This window comes from Carcharodon carcharias, chromosome 9, assembly GCF_017639515.1.
Source record: "Carcharodon carcharias isolate sCarCar2 chromosome 9, sCarCar2.pri, whole genome shotgun sequence".
NCBI lineage: Eukaryota > Metazoa > Chordata > Chondrichthyes > Lamniformes > Lamnidae > Carcharodon > Carcharodon carcharias.
Window position 1 is genome coordinate 172,538,889 of NC_054475.1, and position 19,206 is coordinate 172,558,094.

At 45.3% G+C, this 19,206-nt stretch overlaps 1 protein-coding gene across 2 annotated transcripts in view; it reads right to left on the reverse strand.

Annotated features, from left to right (window-relative positions):
• LOC121282117 (importin subunit alpha-4-like) overlaps window positions 1-19,206 on the reverse strand; it is a 122,296-nt gene that overhangs the window by 17,602 nt on the left and 85,488 nt on the right. For both annotated transcript variants that reach the window (XM_041195602.1, XM_041195603.1), the window contains 2 exons: window positions 9,281-9,409; window positions 8,525-8,629 (listed from right to left, as the gene is read on the reverse strand). In XM_041195602.1, the coding sequence (XP_041051536.1) occupies window positions 8,525-8,629; window positions 9,281-9,409 (234 nt within the window). The remainder of the gene's footprint in view (window positions 1-8,524; window positions 8,630-9,280; window positions 9,410-19,206) is intronic.

Genomic DNA, 19,206 nt, shown 5'->3' on the forward strand with positions numbered 1-19,206 from the left:
TGTTTTTCTCCGGCTTAAAATAGATTAAGCTAAAGAAAGGTAAGGATTCTAGTTTTTATTTAAAATACATAAATAATTTAACTTAAAGTAAGGGTTTTTTTTCAACTAGAGGCATGGCAGGGCAGTTCAGTCCCGTGTTATGTACCGCTTGCAACATGTGGGAAGTCCTAGACGCTCCTTGCACTCTGACTGACCACGTGTGCAGAAAGTACCACCAGTTGCAGCTACTTGAGCTCCGTGTTTCAGAGCTTGAGTGGCAGCTGGAGGCACTGAGGTGCAATGGCGAGGCTGTTTCACGGATAGCACATTTTTAGATGTGGTCACCCCACAGCTTACGGAAGTGCAAACAGAGGGGTAATGGGTGACCATCAGTCAGGAGAAAGGTGTCAGGCAGGTAGTCAGGAAATCCCCAGGGTGCATCTCACTCGAGAACCGTTTTTCTGTGTTGGAAAATGGTGAGCGTGACGGTTCCTCTGGGGAATGTAGCCACGCTCATGGCACTGTGAGTGGCTCAGCTGCACAGGGGTGGGAGGAAAAAGAGGCGAAGAGCAATAGTGGTAGGAGACTCAATAATAAGGGGAACAGACAGGCGTTTCTGCGGACGTAGACGTGACTCCAGGATGGTATGTTGCCTCCTTGGTGCCAGGGTCAACAATGTCACTGAATGGCTGCAGGGCATTCTAAAGGAGGAGGGCAAACAGAGAGAGTTCGTGGTACATATTGGCACCAAAGACATAGGTAGAAAGTGGGATGAGGTCCTGCAAGCAGAATTTAGGGAGCTAGGAAACAGATTAAAAAAACAGGACCTCAAAAGTAGTAATCTCTGGATTACTTCCGGTGCCACACGCTAGTGAGTATAGAAATAGGAGGTTAGTCCAGATGAATGCGTGGCTGGAGAGATGGTGCAGGAGGGAGGGCTTTAGATTTCTGGGACATTGGGACCATTTCTGGGAGCAGTGGGACCTGTACAAGACAGACGGGTTGCACCTGAACCGGAATGGGACCAACATCCTTGCGGGGAGGTTTGCTAATGCTGTTGGGGAGGGTTTAATCTAACTTGGCAGGTGGATGGGACCCTGAGAGGAGGTTCAGCAGAGGGAGATGCACAGCCAAAATTAGAAGAGAGAGCAAGTGAGTCTGGAAGGCATAGAAATTATAGGCCAGTTAAGACACAAGGAAGTTTGGCAAGGTTGGATGGTATTTATTTTAATGCAAGGAGTCTGACAAATAAGGCAATTGAGTTGAGGGCACAAATTAACACATGGAAGTATGATGTCATTGCTGTCACAGAGACGTGTTTGAGAGAGGGGCAGGATTGGCAGCTCAATATTCCAGGATTTAGGGTCTTCAGGTGAGACAAGGTAGGAGGTAAAAGAGGAGGGAGTATTGCAACATCAATTACAGCAGTAAGGAGGGATGACATCTTAGAAGGCTCCTTAAATGAAGCCATATGGGTAGAACTGAAAAACAAAAAAGGAGCAATCACATTGCTGGGAGTGTACTATAGGCCCCCAAATAGTCAGAAAGAAATAGAAGAGCAGATATGTAGGCAACTTTCAGAGAAGTGTAAAAATAATAGGGTAGTAATAGTGGGGGATTTCAACTTCCCCAAGATTAACCGGGTTAGTCATAGTGTGATAGGTTTAGAGGGAGCGGAATTGTTAAAATGCATCCAGGAGAGCTTTTTAAGCCAGTATATAGAAGGTCCTACAAGAGAAAGGGCAGTCCTGGACTTAATTCTAGGGATTGAAGCCGGCAAGTGGTAGCGGTATCAGTGGGGGAGCATTTTGCAGATAGTGATCATAACTCTGTTAGATTCAAGGTTGTTGGAAAAGGACAAGGAAGGGCCAGAAATCAGAGTTCTAAGTTGGGGGAAGGCCAATTTTAATAAGATCAGATATGATTTGGCCAGAATGGACTGGGAGCAGCTACTTTTAGGTAAATCTGCGTCATAGCAGTGGGACTCATTCAAGAAGGAAATAGAGAGAGCCAACATGTTCCAGTAAAGACAAAGGGTGGGACAACAAATCCAGGGAACCCTGGATGTCAAGGGATATACAGGATTGGATAAAGAGAAAAAGAGAGGCTTATGGCAGATACTGAGGACTCAAAACAGCGGAAGCCCTAGAGGAGTATAGAATATGTAGGGGGGAACTTAAAAAGGAAATGAGGAGAGCAAAAAGGGGGCATCAAAAAACATTGGCAGGTAAAATAAAGGAAAATCCAAAGTTATTTTATAAGAACATTAAAAGTAAGAGGATAACTAGGGAAAGAGTAGGACCCATTAAGGGCCATAATGGTAATTTGTGCGTGGAGCCGGAAGACGTAGGTAGGGTTCTAAATGAATACTTTGCGTTGCTATTCACAAGTGAGAGGGACAACGTGGGTATGGAAATCAGGCAGAAGGACTGTGATATAATTAAAGAAATTAGCATAGAAAGGGAAGACGTTCTAAGTGGAATGGCAAGCTAAAAGTAGATAAATCTCCAGGCCCGGATGAAATGTATCCCAGGATGTTGAGTGAGGGAAGAATGGAGATAGCAGGGGTGCTGGCAATAATTTTCAATACCTCTCTAGCCACAGGAGAGGTGCTAGGGGAGTGGAGGACAGCCTATGTGGTGCCGTTATTCAAGAAGTGAGGAAGGGATAAACCAGGGAACTACAGGCCAGTCAGTCGAACCTCAGTGGTGGGAAAACTATTGGAAGCAATTCTAAGGGACAGAAGTAATCTACACTTGGACAGGCAGGGATTAATTAAGGACAGTCAGCATGATTTTGTTAAGGGGATGTCATGTCTGGACAATTTGATTGAATTTTTTGATGAGGTGACCAGATGTGTAGATGAGGGCAATGCATTTGACGTGGACTGCAGTAAGGCTTTTGATAAGGTCCTGCATGGGATACTGATAATAAAGCTAAGAGCCCATGGGATCCAAGGCAATATGGCAAACTGGATCCAGAATTGGCTGAGTGGCAGGAAGCAGAGGGTGATGGTCGAGGGGTGTTTTTGTGACTGGATGCCTGTGTCCAGTGGGGTTCCACAGGGATCAGTGTTGGGTCCCTTGCTGTTTGTGGTATATATAAACGACTTAGAATTGAATGTAGGAGGATGGATCAGTAAGTTCGCGGATGACATGAAAATTGGTGGGATGGTAAATAGTGAGGAGGATAGCCTTAGACTATAGGAGGATATAGATGGGCTGGTCAGATGGGCTGATCAGTGGCAAATGGAATTTAATCCTGATAAGTGTGAGGTGATGCACTTGGGCAGGACAAACAAGGCATGGGAATACATGATGAATGGTAGGATCCTGGGAAGTACCGAGGATCAGAGGGACCTTGATGTACATGTCCACCGGTCCCTTAAGGTAGCGGGACAGGTAGATAAGGAGGTTAAGAAGGCATATGGGATACCTGCCTTTATTAGCTGAGGCATAGAACATAAGAGCAGAGAGGTTATGCTGGAACTGTATAAAACGCTGGTTAGACCACACTAGAGTACTGCATGCAGTTCTGGAATCCGCATTATAGGAAGGATGTGATTGCACTAGAGAGAGTGCAGAGGAGATTTACCAGGATGTTGCCTGGGCTGGAGAGTTTTAGTTATGAGGAGAGATTGGATAGACTGGGGTTATTTTCCCTACAGCAGAGGAGATTGATGGGGCACATGATTTAGGTGTATAAAAGTATGAGGGGCATAGATAGGGTAGACAGGAAGGAACTTTTCCCCTTGGTGGAGGGATCAATAACCAGGGGGCATAGATTTAAGGTAAAGGGCAGGAGGTTTAGAGGGGATGTGAGAAAGAATTTTTTCACCCAGAGGGTGGTGGGAATCTGGAACTCACTGCCTGAAAGGGTGATAGAGGCAGAAACCCTCCTAACATTTAAGAAGTATTTGGATGTGCACTTGCGATGCCATGGCATATAAGGCTGTGGGCCTAGTGCTGGAAAATGGGATTAGAATAGTTAGGTACTTGTTTGCCCGGCACAGACTCAATGGGCCGAAGGGCCTTTTTCTGTGCTGTAGACCTCTATGACTTTCCTCAATATCCTTGGATGCATCTAATCCATTCCTTGTGCCTTATCAACTTTAAGGACAGACAGCCTATCTAATTCCACCTCCTTATTAATTTTAAACTCTTCTGGTGTCTTAATTACCTCCTCTTCCAGCATGGCCTGGGGAGCACCTTCTTCCTTGGTAAAGACAAATGCAAAGTATTCATTTAATACCTCAGCTATGCCCTCTGCCTCCAAGCATATATGTCCTTTTTGGTTCCTAATCGCTCCAACTCCTCCTTTTACCACCTTTTTACTGTTTATATGCCAATAGAATACTTTGGGATTCCCTTTTATGTTAACTGCCAGTCTCTTTTCATACTCCCTCTTTGCTTCTCTTATTTGCATAGTATTGTCACTGGATTAGTAATCCAGAGACCCAGGGTAATGCTCAGGGGACCAGGGTTCGAATCCCACCACAGCAGATGGTGAAATTTGAACTCAGTAAAAATATGGAATTAAAAGTCTAATGAGGACCATGAAGCCATTGTTGATTGTCAGTAAAAACCCATCTAGTTCATTAATGTCCTCTAGAGAAGGAAGATGCTGTCCTTACCTGGTCTGGTCTATATGCGACTCCATAGAACCATAGAAAAGTTACAGCACAGAAGGAGGCCATTCCTTGTCCATGCCAGCCCGAGGACACCCAGGTGCCCTTTCTAATTCCACCTTCCTGCACCCGGCCCATAGCCTTGCAGCTTACAGCACTTAAGGTGCAGATGCAGGTACTTTTAAAAGAATTTAAGAGTTTCTGCCTCTACTACCAACTTGAGCAGTGAATTCCAGATACCCACTACCCTCTGCATAAAACAGTTCTTCCTCATGTTTCCCCTACACCTTCTGCCACTTATCTTGAATCTAGGTCCCCTGGTTCTATAATTCTCCACCAAGGGAAACAATTTTATCCTGTCCACTCTATCTATTCCCCACATAATTTTGTATGCCTCAATCAAGTCACCTCTCTGCCTTCTTTGTTCTAAGGAAAACAACCCCAAACTATCCAATCTCTCCTCGTAGCTACACATTTCTAACCCTGGCAACATTCTTGTAGACCTCCTCTGCAGTCTCTCCAGAGCTATTACGTCCTTCCTGTAATGTGGTGACCAGAACTGCACACAATACTCCAGTTGTGGCATCACCAGTGTTTTATACAATCCCAACATTATATCCTTACTTTTATATTCTGTCCCTCTGCCAATGAAGGAGAGCATTCCAAATGCCTTCTTTACAACCGAGCCCTGTGGAATACCACTTGAAACAACTTTCCATTCGCAAGGGTGTCCATCGACCATTACCTTTTGTTTCCTGTTACAAAGCCAACCTTTTATCCAGTTTACCACATTACCCTGAATCCCATGGGCTTTTACTTTCCTGACCAATCTGCCATGTGGGACCTTGTCAAATGCCTTGCTAAAATCCATGTACACAACATCCACTACACTACCTTTATCAACCCTTCTTGTCACTTCCTCAAAGAATTCAATCAAATTTGTGAGGCAAGACCTTCCTTTAACAAATCCATGCTGACCATCCCTGACTAGTCCATGCCTTTCCACATGACAGTTAATCCTATCTCTCAGGACTGATTCTACTAATTTGCTCACCACCGATGTAAGACTAACTGGCCTATAATTGTTTGGCATTTCCTTTGATCCCTTTTTAAACAATGGAACTATGTTTGCATTTCTCCAGTCCTCCGGTACCTCCCCTGTATCTTGTGAAGATTGGAAAATCATCCTCAGAGCACCTGCTGTCTCCTCCCTGACTTCCTTCAGCAGCCTCGGAAACAATCCATCTGGCCCTGGTGTCTTATCAACTTTCAAGGATTTCAACCCTTCAAGTACTTCCTCTCTCTTTATGACTATCCCGTCCAATATCACTGCGAGATATTCTCCTGGACTACTATAGCTACATCGTCCTTTTCCTTTGTAAACACGGAGACAAAATATTCATTCAAAACCCCTCCCACAGCCTCTGCATCTACACACAAGTTTCCATCTTCATCTCTGATAGGTCCCCTTTTTCCTTAACTAACCTTTTAGCATTAATGTATTGGTAAAACACCTTTGGGTTATATTTACTTCTACTTGCTAATCGTTTTTCATGCCCTTTCATTGATTTCCTTATTTCCTTTTTTACTTCATCTCTGCACTTCCTATATTCGTCTAGGCTATCTGCAGTGCTTAGTTCTTTGTGCCTATTGTACACTTTCCTTTTCTGTTTAATCTTCCCCTGTATTCCTCTAGACAACCAGGGGGGTCTAGATTTGGCAGTACCACTCTTATTTTTGTAGGGGACATATCTACTTTGTATAATTAGGATCTCGCTTTTTAGCGCTTCCCAATGGTTTTCCACTGTTTTATCCTCCAGCAGTGCTGTCCAGTCCACCTCAGCCCAGTCCCTTCTCATTTCTGCAAAATTTGCCTTCCCCCCAGTTCAAGACATTTACTCCTGCCTTATCTCTGTCCTTTTCCATGGTAATGCTAAATCTAACTGAATTGTGGTCACTGTCCCTGATATGGTCGCCAACTGTCACTTCACCCACTTGCCCTTCTTCGTTCCCCAAGACTAGGTCCAGAATTGCATCTCCTCTCTTTGGGTTTGTCACTAATTGGTTGAAAAAATTTTCCTGCACACAGTGCATGAATTTTTCTCCCTCAGTGCCCCTTATATTGTTTGAATCCCAGTTGATATTAGGATAGTTGAAGTCCCCTACTATTATTGTCCTCTTGTCCTTACAAGCAGAAATTTGCCTACATATTTGTTCTTCTATCTCCCTTTCACTATTTGGGGGTCTGTAGTATACTCCCAGTAGTGTGGCTGCCCCTTTTTTTATTTCTAAGCTCAATCCATAAAGCCTCCAGACCCATAGCAATGTGGTTGACTCTTAACTGCCCTCTGAAATGGCCTAGCAAGCTTATCAGTTTCTCAAGGGCAATTAGGGATGGGCAATAAATGCTGGCCTAGCTAGTGACATCCAAATCCCATGAATGAATTTTTAAAAATCCCCTCTGAACCTTGTTATTCAGCCTGATTTTCAATTGTATTTTCTATCTGGCTTCTGTCAGAAGCATAATTTTTCTTCTTCATCTTAATTTCTATCTCTTTAGTCATCCAGGGAGCAATGGATTTGTTGGCCCTACCTTTCCCTTTCAAGGGAATATAGCTTGACTGTACCTTCTTTGAAAGTAGCCCACTGTTCAGTTACTGTTTTTCCTGTCAACCTTTGGCTCCAATTTATTTTATCCAGATCTGTTCTTGTCCCTTTGAAGCTGGCTTTCCCCTAGTTAATTATTCTTACTCTGGATTGTTCTTTGTCCTTTTCCATACCCAACCGAAACCTTATGATACAATGATCACTCTCCCCTAAATGTTCTCCCACTGACACTTGATTCACTTGGCCCACCTCATTCCCAAGAACGACGTCTAGCAGTGCTTTCTTACTCATTGGACTGTCACATACTACTGTAGAAAATTCTCCTGAACACACTTTAGGAACTCTTGCCCCCTCTCTGCCCTTTACACTATCCCAGTCTATATTCAAGTGAGTAAAGTCCCCCACTATAAGCACTCTATGAATTTTGCACTTTTCTGTAATTTCCTTGCAAGTTTGTTCTTCTACATCCTTCCCACTAGTTGGTATCCTATAGACTACATCAAACCCTTTTTGTTACTTACCTCTACCCAAACAGATTCTGTCCTTGATCCCTGTGGGTCATCCTCCTTCTCCAGCTCTGCAATGTTCTCCTTTATCAATCCTGCCACCCCTCCCCCTTTTCTTCCTTTCCTATCTTTCCTGAATACCTTGTATCCAGGAATATTTAACACCCAGTTCTGCCCTTCTTTGATCAGGTCTCTGTTAGAGCCACAACATCATATTTCTACATGGTAATCTGCACCTGTAACTCCCCAATCTTATTTGCCACTTTGTACATTCACATACATGCACAGTAAACCTGATGTAGACTGTATTACTTTTTCCCTTACTATGACCCCACCCAATAACTACTGCCTCTCCGATATTGCAGCGCTCCTTCAGCACTGCCCTAGTGATGGTGCAACATTCCCTCAGTACTGACCCTCTGGCAGTGCAGCACTCCCTCAGTACTGCACCTGACAGTGCTGTGTTGCTCCAGTACTGATCCACCGACAGCATAGTGCTCCTTCAGTACAGACCCTCTGATAGTGCGACATTCCCTCAGTGCTGCCCCTCCAACAGCCCAGTGCTCCCTCAGAGCTGAGGGTCTTGCCTGTGGGCATGTATGAGCAGAAGACTGTTTGCTTGACCATGGAGTGATAGTATCCTGAGTACTGCTGGTCACGTCACTATAGATGCTTTTCAAGCTAGTACTTGCAGGGTAACAGCCCCCTAATGCAGAAACCTTAATACCAGAGATTCTAAATGTTTAGTTTAAAAATAAGTATCGTGGTGCAGGTTTACAGTGAAAAGAGCAGCAAGTGTACTTACTTTGGTGAGATGATGGACAATCATGGGAATGAGCCCAGCGTCTATGACTGATTGCACTTGCTGCTGGTTTCCAGCAGTGACATTTGAGAGGAACCACACTGCTTCCTGCACACAACATTACAACAGTTTATAGTCTGTAAAATTTGGCTCACATTACACCAAATATTGCTCAATAGTGCAAGAACAACTTAAAGATATTAAATTTAAAAAATCAGAAATTGAAAGGCTTACTTTGCCTTTGTTTAATGCAAAACAAACTTTTAATCAAATATTTAGTGCTGACTCTGAGCTGATTGAGGCAATTTCAGCCAGGATAACACCAGGGCTGTTCAAATAGCTTCAGAGAAATGGAGAGAGAAAAACCTGCCCCAGTTCCTGCTCCTAATCCAGAAACTCCGTGCTGGAAAATATTAAGTCTGAATAATCGATGAGAATTGGATCAGGCTCTGCTGTGATGCTCCCTGCCATAGAATCAGCAGGCAATGTAAGCATCCGAGCTGGGGGGGGAGAGCAGTGCAGGGATGGGGCGGGGCCGGGGATGGGGTGAGGGCGGGGCCGGGGGGGGTGAGGGTGGATGGGGATGGGGTGAGGGCTGAGGGGGTGGGGGGAGGGGTTGGGGGTGGTGGTGGTGTTTGTGGGTGGGGGGGGGGGGGGGGTGGATGGGGTGAGGGTGGGGATCGGGGGGGGGGATGGGGTGAGGGTGGGGCCTGGGTGAGGGCTGTGCGGGCAATCAGTGTATCTACAAAATAAACTGACCTTGTTGATCTTCTCCTTTGGGTGGCTGAGTAGGTTTGGGAAGTGGGAGAGTACATCACAGTTCAAGATGATTTGCGTCTGCTCATCAGTGCCAGTTACAATATTACCCACAGCTCTCAGGGCAGCTGTCTGTGTAAGAAATGGGAGTAAACATATCACACACATCAAATTATTCTGGACATCAAAGCCAATACATCGGCTGTCAGCAGATCAAGAGTCTTCATGATCTCAGTGTTATTGGAAGCCTTGGCGAAGGCCACAGTTTCACTCTTGACTAAATAAATATTACAAATTTTACTGCAGTCAGGGACATTTATGGCACAGGAGGCTGTTCGGCTCACTGAGAACATGCCACCTCTCAGTACAACAACCCCGTCAGTCCCATCCACCTGCAAGTTTATTTCCTGCAAGTGCCCAACTAATTTGCTTTTGAAATCATTGATTGTCTCCACCTCCATCACCATCGTAGGCAGTGAGTTCTAGGTCATTACCACTCGCTGTGTAAAAAGTTCCTCCTCACATTCTCACTCCAACTCTTGCGCAAAACCTTAAACGTGTGGCCGCTAGTCCTTGTGGTATCAGCAAACGGAAACTGCTTTTCTTTGTCTACCTTATCCAAACCTGTCATTTTTTTTTTACACCTCTATCAAATCTCCCCTCACTCTCCTTTGTTTGAAGGAGATAAGCCTGGTTTCCCCAACCTAACTAAAATCCCTCATCCCTGGAACCATTCTGGTAAATCTCTTCTGCATCTGCTCAAGTACCCTCACATCCTAAAGTGTGGTGAACAGAACTGGATGCAATTCTCTAGTTAGGGCCTAATCAGAGCTTTATAAAGATTCAGCCTAACTTTCCAGCTTTTATATTCAATGCCTCTACTTATGAAGCTCAAGATCCCAAATGCTTTGCTAACCATTCTCTCAATATGTCCTACAACCTTTAAAGTTCAATGCACTTGCACCTCCAGGTCCCTCTGCCCCTGCACAGCCTTTAGCACTGTGCCATTAAGTCTCTATTGCCTCTCCCTGTCTCTTCTGCCAAAATGCATCATGTCACACATTTCTATATTAAATCCCATCTGCCACTTCTCTGCCATTGTGCTACGTATGTCCTGTTGCAGTCGGTTCCAAGCTCACTGTTGGCCACTTCTCCAAGTTTGGTACCATTGGTAAATTTTGAAATTCTACTCTGTATTCCAATATCCAAGTCATATATAGCAGTGGTGCTAGCACGGACCCTTGGGGAAACATCCGTCTACCATCCTCCAGTCTGAAAAATAACTGTTTTTCATGACTTGCTGTTTTATGTCCTTAAGCCAATTTTTTAATCTCAGTTGACACTGACCCTCTGAATCCATGAGTCTCAATTTAGTTAACCAGCCTCTACGTCAAACATTTTCATAAAATTCATCAAACTTCAGTTATTTCATCAAAAAATTCAATTAGATTAGTCAAGCACGATCTGCCTTTTACAAATCCATGCTGGATCTCCTTAACTAACTCAAACCTCTCTAAGTGCCTACTGATTTTTTTCCCCCTGATTATTGTTTCTAAAATCTTACCCACCTGTTAAACTGACTGGCCTGTAGTTACAAGGACTGTCCTCACACCTTTTCTTGAATAAGGGTGTTACATTTGTCACTGTCCAATCCTCTGGTACCTCCCCCGTATCTAGGGAAGATTGGAAGATTATGACGAGCCCTTCCACTATCTTCAACGCTACTTCCTTTAACAACCTGGGTGCAAGCCATCCGGACCAGGTGACTGTAAGCATAGCCAGCCTTTCCAGTACATCCTGCCTATCAATTTGCACTCCATCCATTACTTCTACCATTTCCATTTCTATCGATATTTTGTCAGCATTCTCTTCCTCAGTAAATAAGCAAAGTACTCATTAAGTATTCTAGCCTTGCCCTATGTCTCTAAGCATATATCACCCTCTTTGTCCCTAATGGGACTCAATCCATCTCTTACTACCTGCTGAGTATTTACACACCAGTAGAAGATTTTTGAGTTTCCTTTTATATTAGTTATGTTAATATATAGAAATGTCCATAAATGTAAAAAAAGGTACCTCTTCTGTCACCAGAATGCCCTGATGTGATTAATGTCATGAGTCGAAGGTATTTGGATTACTCTTTCTAATCCACATTCTAAGATCCCCACTAATCTCTGAGAGGAGAAAATTTGCTTCCTGCTCCTTTTTATCTGTCCTTTCTCCGAAGGCCATGTGAGAACGTGCCATTATTCAGGTATCAGAGCAAGAGGTCCATTTTGTATTCGGTCCCTAAGGTTAAAAGCCTCAACAGTGCAGCCTTCACTGGCCACAACAGCTCAATCAAGGTTACATGACACATTCATTACATCTAATACTGAACTTTCTCACAAGCCAAGAGACCAATGTTGGGGAAGGAAACAGTTAACTCACAAGGAGTTTAAGTGGTAATTATCAGTTAACTAGCCCAGTACCCATTTGAATGTATAAAAGAGAAAACAGGTGAGACAAGCTCTCGGTGGAGTTTTATGCACCAAAAATAAAATTTTATTGGAAGAAGCCAGTCTTTATCTCTGTTGTAATCAGCTATTGTGACTTCATCAGCCACCATTTACTGCATATGGGCTAAAATTGATAAAGACGAGGTTTGGACAGGCAGGCAGTACATAAAGTTGATAAGGCACCAGGACCAGATGAGATGCATCCAAGGACACTACAGAAAATAAGGATGATAATTGTGAAGGCACTGGCCATAATTTTCCAGCCCTTCTTAGATACACAGGTGATGCCAGAGGGCTGGAGAATTGCAAATGTTGCACCCTTGTTCAAAATAGGATGCAAGGATAAGCCCAGCAGCTACAGGCCAGTCAGTTTAACCTTGATGGGGAAGCTTTAGAAATGATAATTCAGGACAAAAAACTTAACCAATATTTGGAAAATGTGGATTAATTAAGGAAAGCCAACACAGATTCGTTAAAGGCAAATTGTGTTTAATCTACTTGAGTTTTTTTAATGAGGCAGAGAGTTGGCAAGATGAACACAAACTTCCAAAAGGCATTTGACAAAGTGCCACGTCAAAGTTGGGCTCATCAAAGTTGAAGCCCATGTAATAAAAGGGACCATGGCAGCACAGATTCAGAATTGGCTGAGTGACAAGAAACAAACAGTCGAGGTAAATGGTTGCTTTTTTGGACTGGAAGAAGGGATATGTTGTGCTTTTCCAGAGATCAGTATTAGGATCCTTTTCCTGACATTTGTTAATGACCTTGACTTCGGTGTGCAAGAGACAATTTCAAAACTTGCACGTGACACAAAACTTGGAAGCATTGTGAGTTGTGAGAGGATAGTAATAAACTTCAAGAAGTAATAGACAGGGTGGTGGAATTGGCAGGCAAGCACTGGCAGAAGAGTCGAGAATCTTCAGACTCTGGTTTAGGGTGAGTGGCAAAAGAAGCAACAGCGACATGACAGAAAACTTCCTTATGCAGCGAGTGGTTAGGATCTGGAATGCATTGCCCGAGAGTGTGGTGAAGGCAGATACAATCGAGGCTTTGAAAAAAGAACTAGATAAGCAAGTGAATGGAAAACGTTTGCAGGGATACAGGAAAGGGGAGTGAGAGCAGCTGAGTGCTGGCATAGATATATTGGGCCAAATGGTCTCATTCAATGCTGTAACTATTTTATGATTGCTTTGTTTCTATATAATGCTGCCAATTTTAAAAAGTGAATTTTGCTCGGCCAGCATTTATTGCCCATCCCTAGTTGCCCTTGAGAAGGTGGTGATGAGCTGCCTTCTTGAACCTCGGCAGTCCATGTGGTATAGGTACATCCACAATGCTGTTAGGAAGGGAGTTCCAGGATTTTGACCCAGCAACAGTGAAGGAACGGCAACATATTTCCAAGTCAGGATGGTGTGTGACTTGGAGGGGAACTTCCAGGTGGTGGGGCTCCCATTTATTTGCTGCCCTTGTCCTTCTAGATGGTAGTGGTCAAAGGTTTGGAAGGTGCCGCTGAAGGAGCCTTGGTGAATTCCTGAAGTGCACCTTGTAGATGGTACACACTGCTGCTACTGTGCGTCGGTGGTGGAGGGAGTGAATGTTTGTGGATGTGGTGTCAATCAAGCCAGGCTGCTTTGTCCTGGATGGTATCAAGCTTCGAGTGTTGTGGGAGCTGTACTCATCCAGGCAAGTGGGAAGTATTCCATCACACTCCTGACTTGCGCCTTGTGGACAGGCTTTGGGGAGTCAGGAGGTGAGTTACTCATCACAGGATTCTTAGCCTCTGACCTGCTCTTGTAGCCACAGTATTTATTATGGCTAGTCCAGTTCAGTTTCTGGTCAATGGTAAACCCCAGGATGTTGATAGTGGGGGATTCAGCGATGGTTAATGCCACTGAATGTCAAGGGACAAAGGTCATTGCCTGGCACTTGCCTGGCACTCTCACCTCACCTCGGGAGTTCAGCTCTTTTGTCCATATTTGAACCAAGGCTATAATGAGGTCAGGAGCTGAGTGGCCCTGGCGGAATGTTACTTGCCACTTGTCAGCCCAAGCCTGGATATTGTCCAGGTCTTTTTGCACTTGGACATAGACTGCTTCAGTATCTGAGGAGTCTCGAATGGTGCTGAACATTGTGCAATCATCAGCGAGCATCCCCACTTCTGACCTTATGATGGAAGGAAGGTCAATGATGAAGCAGTTGAAGATGGTTGGGCCTAGGACACTACCCTGAGGAACTCCTGCAGTGAGGTCCTGGGACCAAAATGATTGACCTCCAACAACCACACCATCTTCCTTTGTGCTAGGTATGACTCTAACCAGTGGAGAGTTTTCCCCCTGATTCCCATTGACTCCAGTTTTGCTAGGGCTCCTTGATGCCACACTTGGTCAAATGCTGCCTTGATTTCAAGGGCACTCACTCTTACCTCACCTCCGGAGTTCAGCTCTTTTGTTCCTATTTGAACCAAGGCTATAATGGGGTCAGGAGCTGAGTGGCCCTGGCAGAACCCAGTGAGCGTCAGTGAGCAGGTTATTGCTGAGTAGATGCCGCTTGATAGCACTTCGACAACACTTTCCATCACTTTACTGACAATTGAGAGTAGACTGATGGGGCGGTAATTGGCCGGGTTGGATTTGTCCTTTTTTTTGTGTACTGGACATACCTGGGCAATTTTCTACATAGCCGGGTAGATGCCAGTGTTGTAGCTGTACTGGAACAGATTGGCTAGGGGCACGGCTAGTTCTGGAGCACAAGTCTTCAGTAATATTGCTGGAACGTTGTCAGGACCTGTAACCTTTGCAGTATCCAGTGTCGTGTCTTTTACACTGATGTGCTGGGCTCCCCATCAGTGAGGATAGGGATATTTGTGGAGCCTCCTTCTCCAGTGAGTTGTTTAATTGTCCACCACCATTCATGACTGGATGTGTCAGGACTGCAGAGCTTAGATCTGATTTGTTGGCCATGGGATTGCTTAGCTCTATCACTTGCTGCTTCCAATGTTTGGCATGCAAGCTGTCCTGTGTTGAAGCTTCAATTCATTTTTAGGTACGCCTGGAGTTGCTCCTGGCATGCCCTCCTGCACTCTTCAATGAACCAAGGTTGATTCCCCCAGCTTGGTGATAATGGCAGAGTGGGGGATATGCCATGCCATGCAGTTAGAGATTGTGGTTGTATATAACTCTGCTGTTGCTGATGGCCCACAGCACCTGATGCATGCCCAGACTTGAGTTGCAACATCGGTTTGAAATCTATCCCATTTAGCATGGTACTCGTGCCACACAACGTGATGGAGGGTATCCTCAATGTGAAGGTGGGACTATGCAGTGGTCATTCCTACCAATACTGTCATTAACAGATGCAGGATGAGGTCAAGCAAGTTTTTCCCTCTTTCTGGTCAGCAAAGGGAAATAGACAAGTTAATGAGTTGACAAAAATTTAGCAAATCAAGTATAATGTGGGAAAGTGTGAGGTTGTCCACTTTGGCAGCAAGAATAGAAAAGCAGAGTATTTAAGTGGAGACAGACTGCAGAATGCTGCATTACAGAGGGATCTGGGTGTCATAAAATGTTCGCAAGCAGGTGCAGCAAGTAACTAGGAAGGCAAATGGAACTTTAGCCATTATTGCAAGGGGGCTGGAGTGTAAAAATAGAGAAGTCTTGCTGCAACAGTACAGGCACTGGTGAGGCCGCACCTCAAGCTCTGCATATAGTTTTGGTCTCCTTACTTAAGAAGGGAGGCAGTTCAGATAAGGTTCACAAGGTTGATTCCTGGGATGAAGGTGTTATTGTACGAGGAAAGGTTGAGCAGTTTGGGCCTATACTCATTGGTATTTAGAAGAATAAGAGGTGGTCTTATTGAAACATATAAGATTCTGAGGGGGCTTGAAAGGGTAGATGCTGAGAGGATGTTTCTCCTTGTGGGGGGGATCTAAAACTATGGGGCACAGTTTTAAAATAAGAGGTCTCACATTTAAAACAATGATGAGGAGAATTTCTTCTCCCAGCAGGTCATTAATTGTTGGAATTCACACAAAAGAAATTGGAACAGGAGTAGACCCATGGAGCCTGCTCTGCCATTCAATATAATCATGGGTGATCTTGGGTTTCGACTCCATTTTCCTGCCCGCTCCCCATATCCCTTAATTCCCTGAGAGACACAGCCTTAAATGTATTCAACGATGGAGCATCCACAACCCTCTGAAGTAAAGAATTCCAAAGATTGACAACCTTCTTAGTGAAGAAATTTCTCCTCATCTCAGTCCTAAATGATCAGCCCCTTATTCTGAGACTGTGCCCCATGTTTTAGATTCCCCAACCAGCGGAAACAATCTCTCAGCGTCTAACCTATCAAACCCCTTCAGAATCTTAAACAAAAATAGAATTACCTGGAAAAACTCATCAGGTCTGGCAGCATCGGCGGAGAAGAAAAGAGTTGACGTTTCGAGTCCTCATGACCCTTCGACAGAACTTGAGTTCGAGTCCAAGAAAGAGTTGAAATATAAGCTGGTTTAAGGTGCGTGTGTGTGGGGTGGGGGGGGGGGAGGGAGGAGAGAGAGAAAGTGAGAAGTGGAGGGGGTTGGTGTGGTTGTAGGGACAAACAAGCAGTGATAGAAGCAGATCATCAAAAGATGTCACAAACAACAGAACAAAAGAACACATAGGTGTTAAAGTTGGTGATGTTATCTAAACGAATGTGCTAATTAAGAATGGATGGTAGGGCACTCAAGGTATAGCTCTAGTGGGGGTGGGGAGAGCATAATAGTTTAAAAATATTTAAAAATAATGGAAATAGGTGGGAAAAGAAAAATCTATATAATTTATTGGAAAAAAAAAACAAAAGGAAGGGGGAAACAGAAAGGGGGTGGGGATGGAGGAGGGAGCTCAAGACCTAAAGTTGTTGAATTCAATATTCAGTCCGGAAGGCTGTAAAGTGCCTAGTCAGAAGATGAGGTGTTGTTCCTCCAGTTTGCGTTGGGCTTCACTGGAACAATGCAGCAAGCCAAGGACAGACATGTGGGCAAGAGAGCAGGGTGGAGTGTTAAAATGGCAAGCGACAGGGAGGTTTGGGTCATTCTTGCAGACAGACCGCAGGTGTTCTGCAAAGCGGTCGCCCAGTTTACGTTTGGTCTCTCCAATGTAGAGGAGACCACATTGGGAGCAACGAATGCAGTAGACTAAGTTGGGGGAAATGCAAGTGAAATGCTGCTTCACTTGAAAGGAGTGTTTGGGCCCTTGGACGGTGAGGAGAGAGGAAGTGAAGGGGCAGGTGTTGCATCTTTTGCGTGGGCATGGGGTGGTGCCATAGGAGGGGGTTGAGGAGTAGGGGGTGATGGAGGAGTGGACCAGGGTGTCCCGGAGGGAGCGATCCCTACGGAATGCCGATGGGGGGGTGAAGGGAAGATGTGTTTGGTGGTGGCATCATGCTGGAGTTGGCGGAAATGGCGGAGGATGATCCTTTGAATGCGGAGGCTGGTGGGGTGATAAGTGAGGACAAGGGGGACCCTATCATGTTTCTGGGAGGGAGGAGAAGGCGTGAGGGCGGATGCGCGGGAGATGGGCCGGACACGGTTGAGGACCCTGTCAACGACCGTGGGTGGAAAACCTCGGTTAAGGAAGAAGGAGGACATGTCAGAGGAACTGTTTTTAAAGGTAGCATCATCGGAACAGATGTGACGGAGGCGAAGGAACTGAGAGAATGGGATGGAGTCCTTACAGGAAGCGGGGTGTGAGGAGCTGTAGTCGAGGTAGCTGTGGGAGTCGGTGGGTTTGTAATGGATATTGGTGGACAGTCTATCACCAGAGATTGAGACAGAGAGGTCAAGGAAGGGAAGGGAAGTGTCAGAGATGGACCACGTGAAAATGATGGAGGGGTGGAGATTGGAAGCAAAATTAATAAATTTTTCCAAGTCCCGACGAGAGCATGAAGCAGCACCGAAGTAATCATCAATGTACCGGAGAAAGAGTTGTGGAAGGGGGCCGGAGTAGGACTGGAACACCCCATAAAGAGACAGGCATAGCTGGGGCCCATACGGGTATCCATAGCCACACCTTTTATTTGGAGGAAGTGAGAGGAGTTGAAGGAGAAATTGTTCAGTGTGAGAACAAGTTCAGCCAGATGGAGGAGAGTAGTGGTGGATGGGGATTGTTCGGGCCTCTGTTCGAGGAAGAAGCTAAGGGCCCTCAGACCATCCTGGTGGGGGATGGAGGTGTAGAGGGATTGGACGTCCATGGTGAAGAGGAAACAGTTGGGGCCAGGGAACTGGAAATTGTTATGTGACGTAAGGTGTCAGAGGAATCACGGATGTAGGTGGGAAGTGACTGGATGAGGGAAGAGAGAAGGGAGTCAAGATAACGAGAAATGAGTTCTGTGGGGCAGGAGCAAGCTGAGACGATCGGTCTACCGGGGCAGTTCTGTTTGTGGATTTTGGGTAGGAGATAGAAGCGGGCCGTCCGAGGTTGGGCGACTATCAGGTTGGAAGCTGTGGGAGGAAGATCCACAGAGGAGACGAGGTCAGTGATAGTCCTGGAAACAATGGCTTGATGTTCAGTGGTGGGGTCATGGTCCAGGGAGAGGTAGGAGGAAGTGTCTGCGAGTTGATGCTCAGCCTCCGCGAGCTAGAGGTCAGTGCGCCAGACAACAACAGCACCACCCTTGTCAGCAGGTTTGATGACAATGTCAGGGTTGGACCTGAGAGAATGGAGTGTTTGTGACATCTTTTGATGATCTGCTTCTATCACTGCTTGTTTGTCCCTACAACCACACCAACCCCCTCCACCTCTCTCTCTCTCCACACACACCACCTCCCCCCCACCGCCCCCCCCCTCCACACACACACACACACACACACACACACACACACACAAACCCACACACACACACACACACACACACACACCTGAAACCAGCTTATATTTCAACTCTTTCTTGGACTCGAACTCAAGTTCTGTCGAAGGGTCATGAGGACTCGAAACGTCAACTCTTTTCTTCTCCGCCGGTGCTGCCAGACCTGCTGAGTTTTTCCAGGTAATTCTGTTTTTGTTTTGGATTCCCAGCATCCGCAGATTTTTGGTTTTTATCCCTTCAGAATCTTGTAGGTTTCAATGAGATTGCCTCTCATTCTTCTAAGCTCCAGAAAATATAAGCCCAATTTACTTAGCCTCTCATCACTGGACATGCCCCGCATCCAGAGACCAAAACCATCCCAGAGAGCATTGAGTAGGTCATTGAATATATTCAAAGCCGAGTTATACAGATTTTTGCTCTACAAAGGAGTTAAAATTTATGGAGGGGCCAGACTGGAAAGTGCAGTTAAGGCCACAGTCAGATCAGGCATGATCTTATTGAATGGTGGAGCAGGCCCAAGGGGCTGAATGGCCTACACCTGCTCCTATTTATTATGTTCTTATTGCTATCACTGCACTAGACTGTACAAAG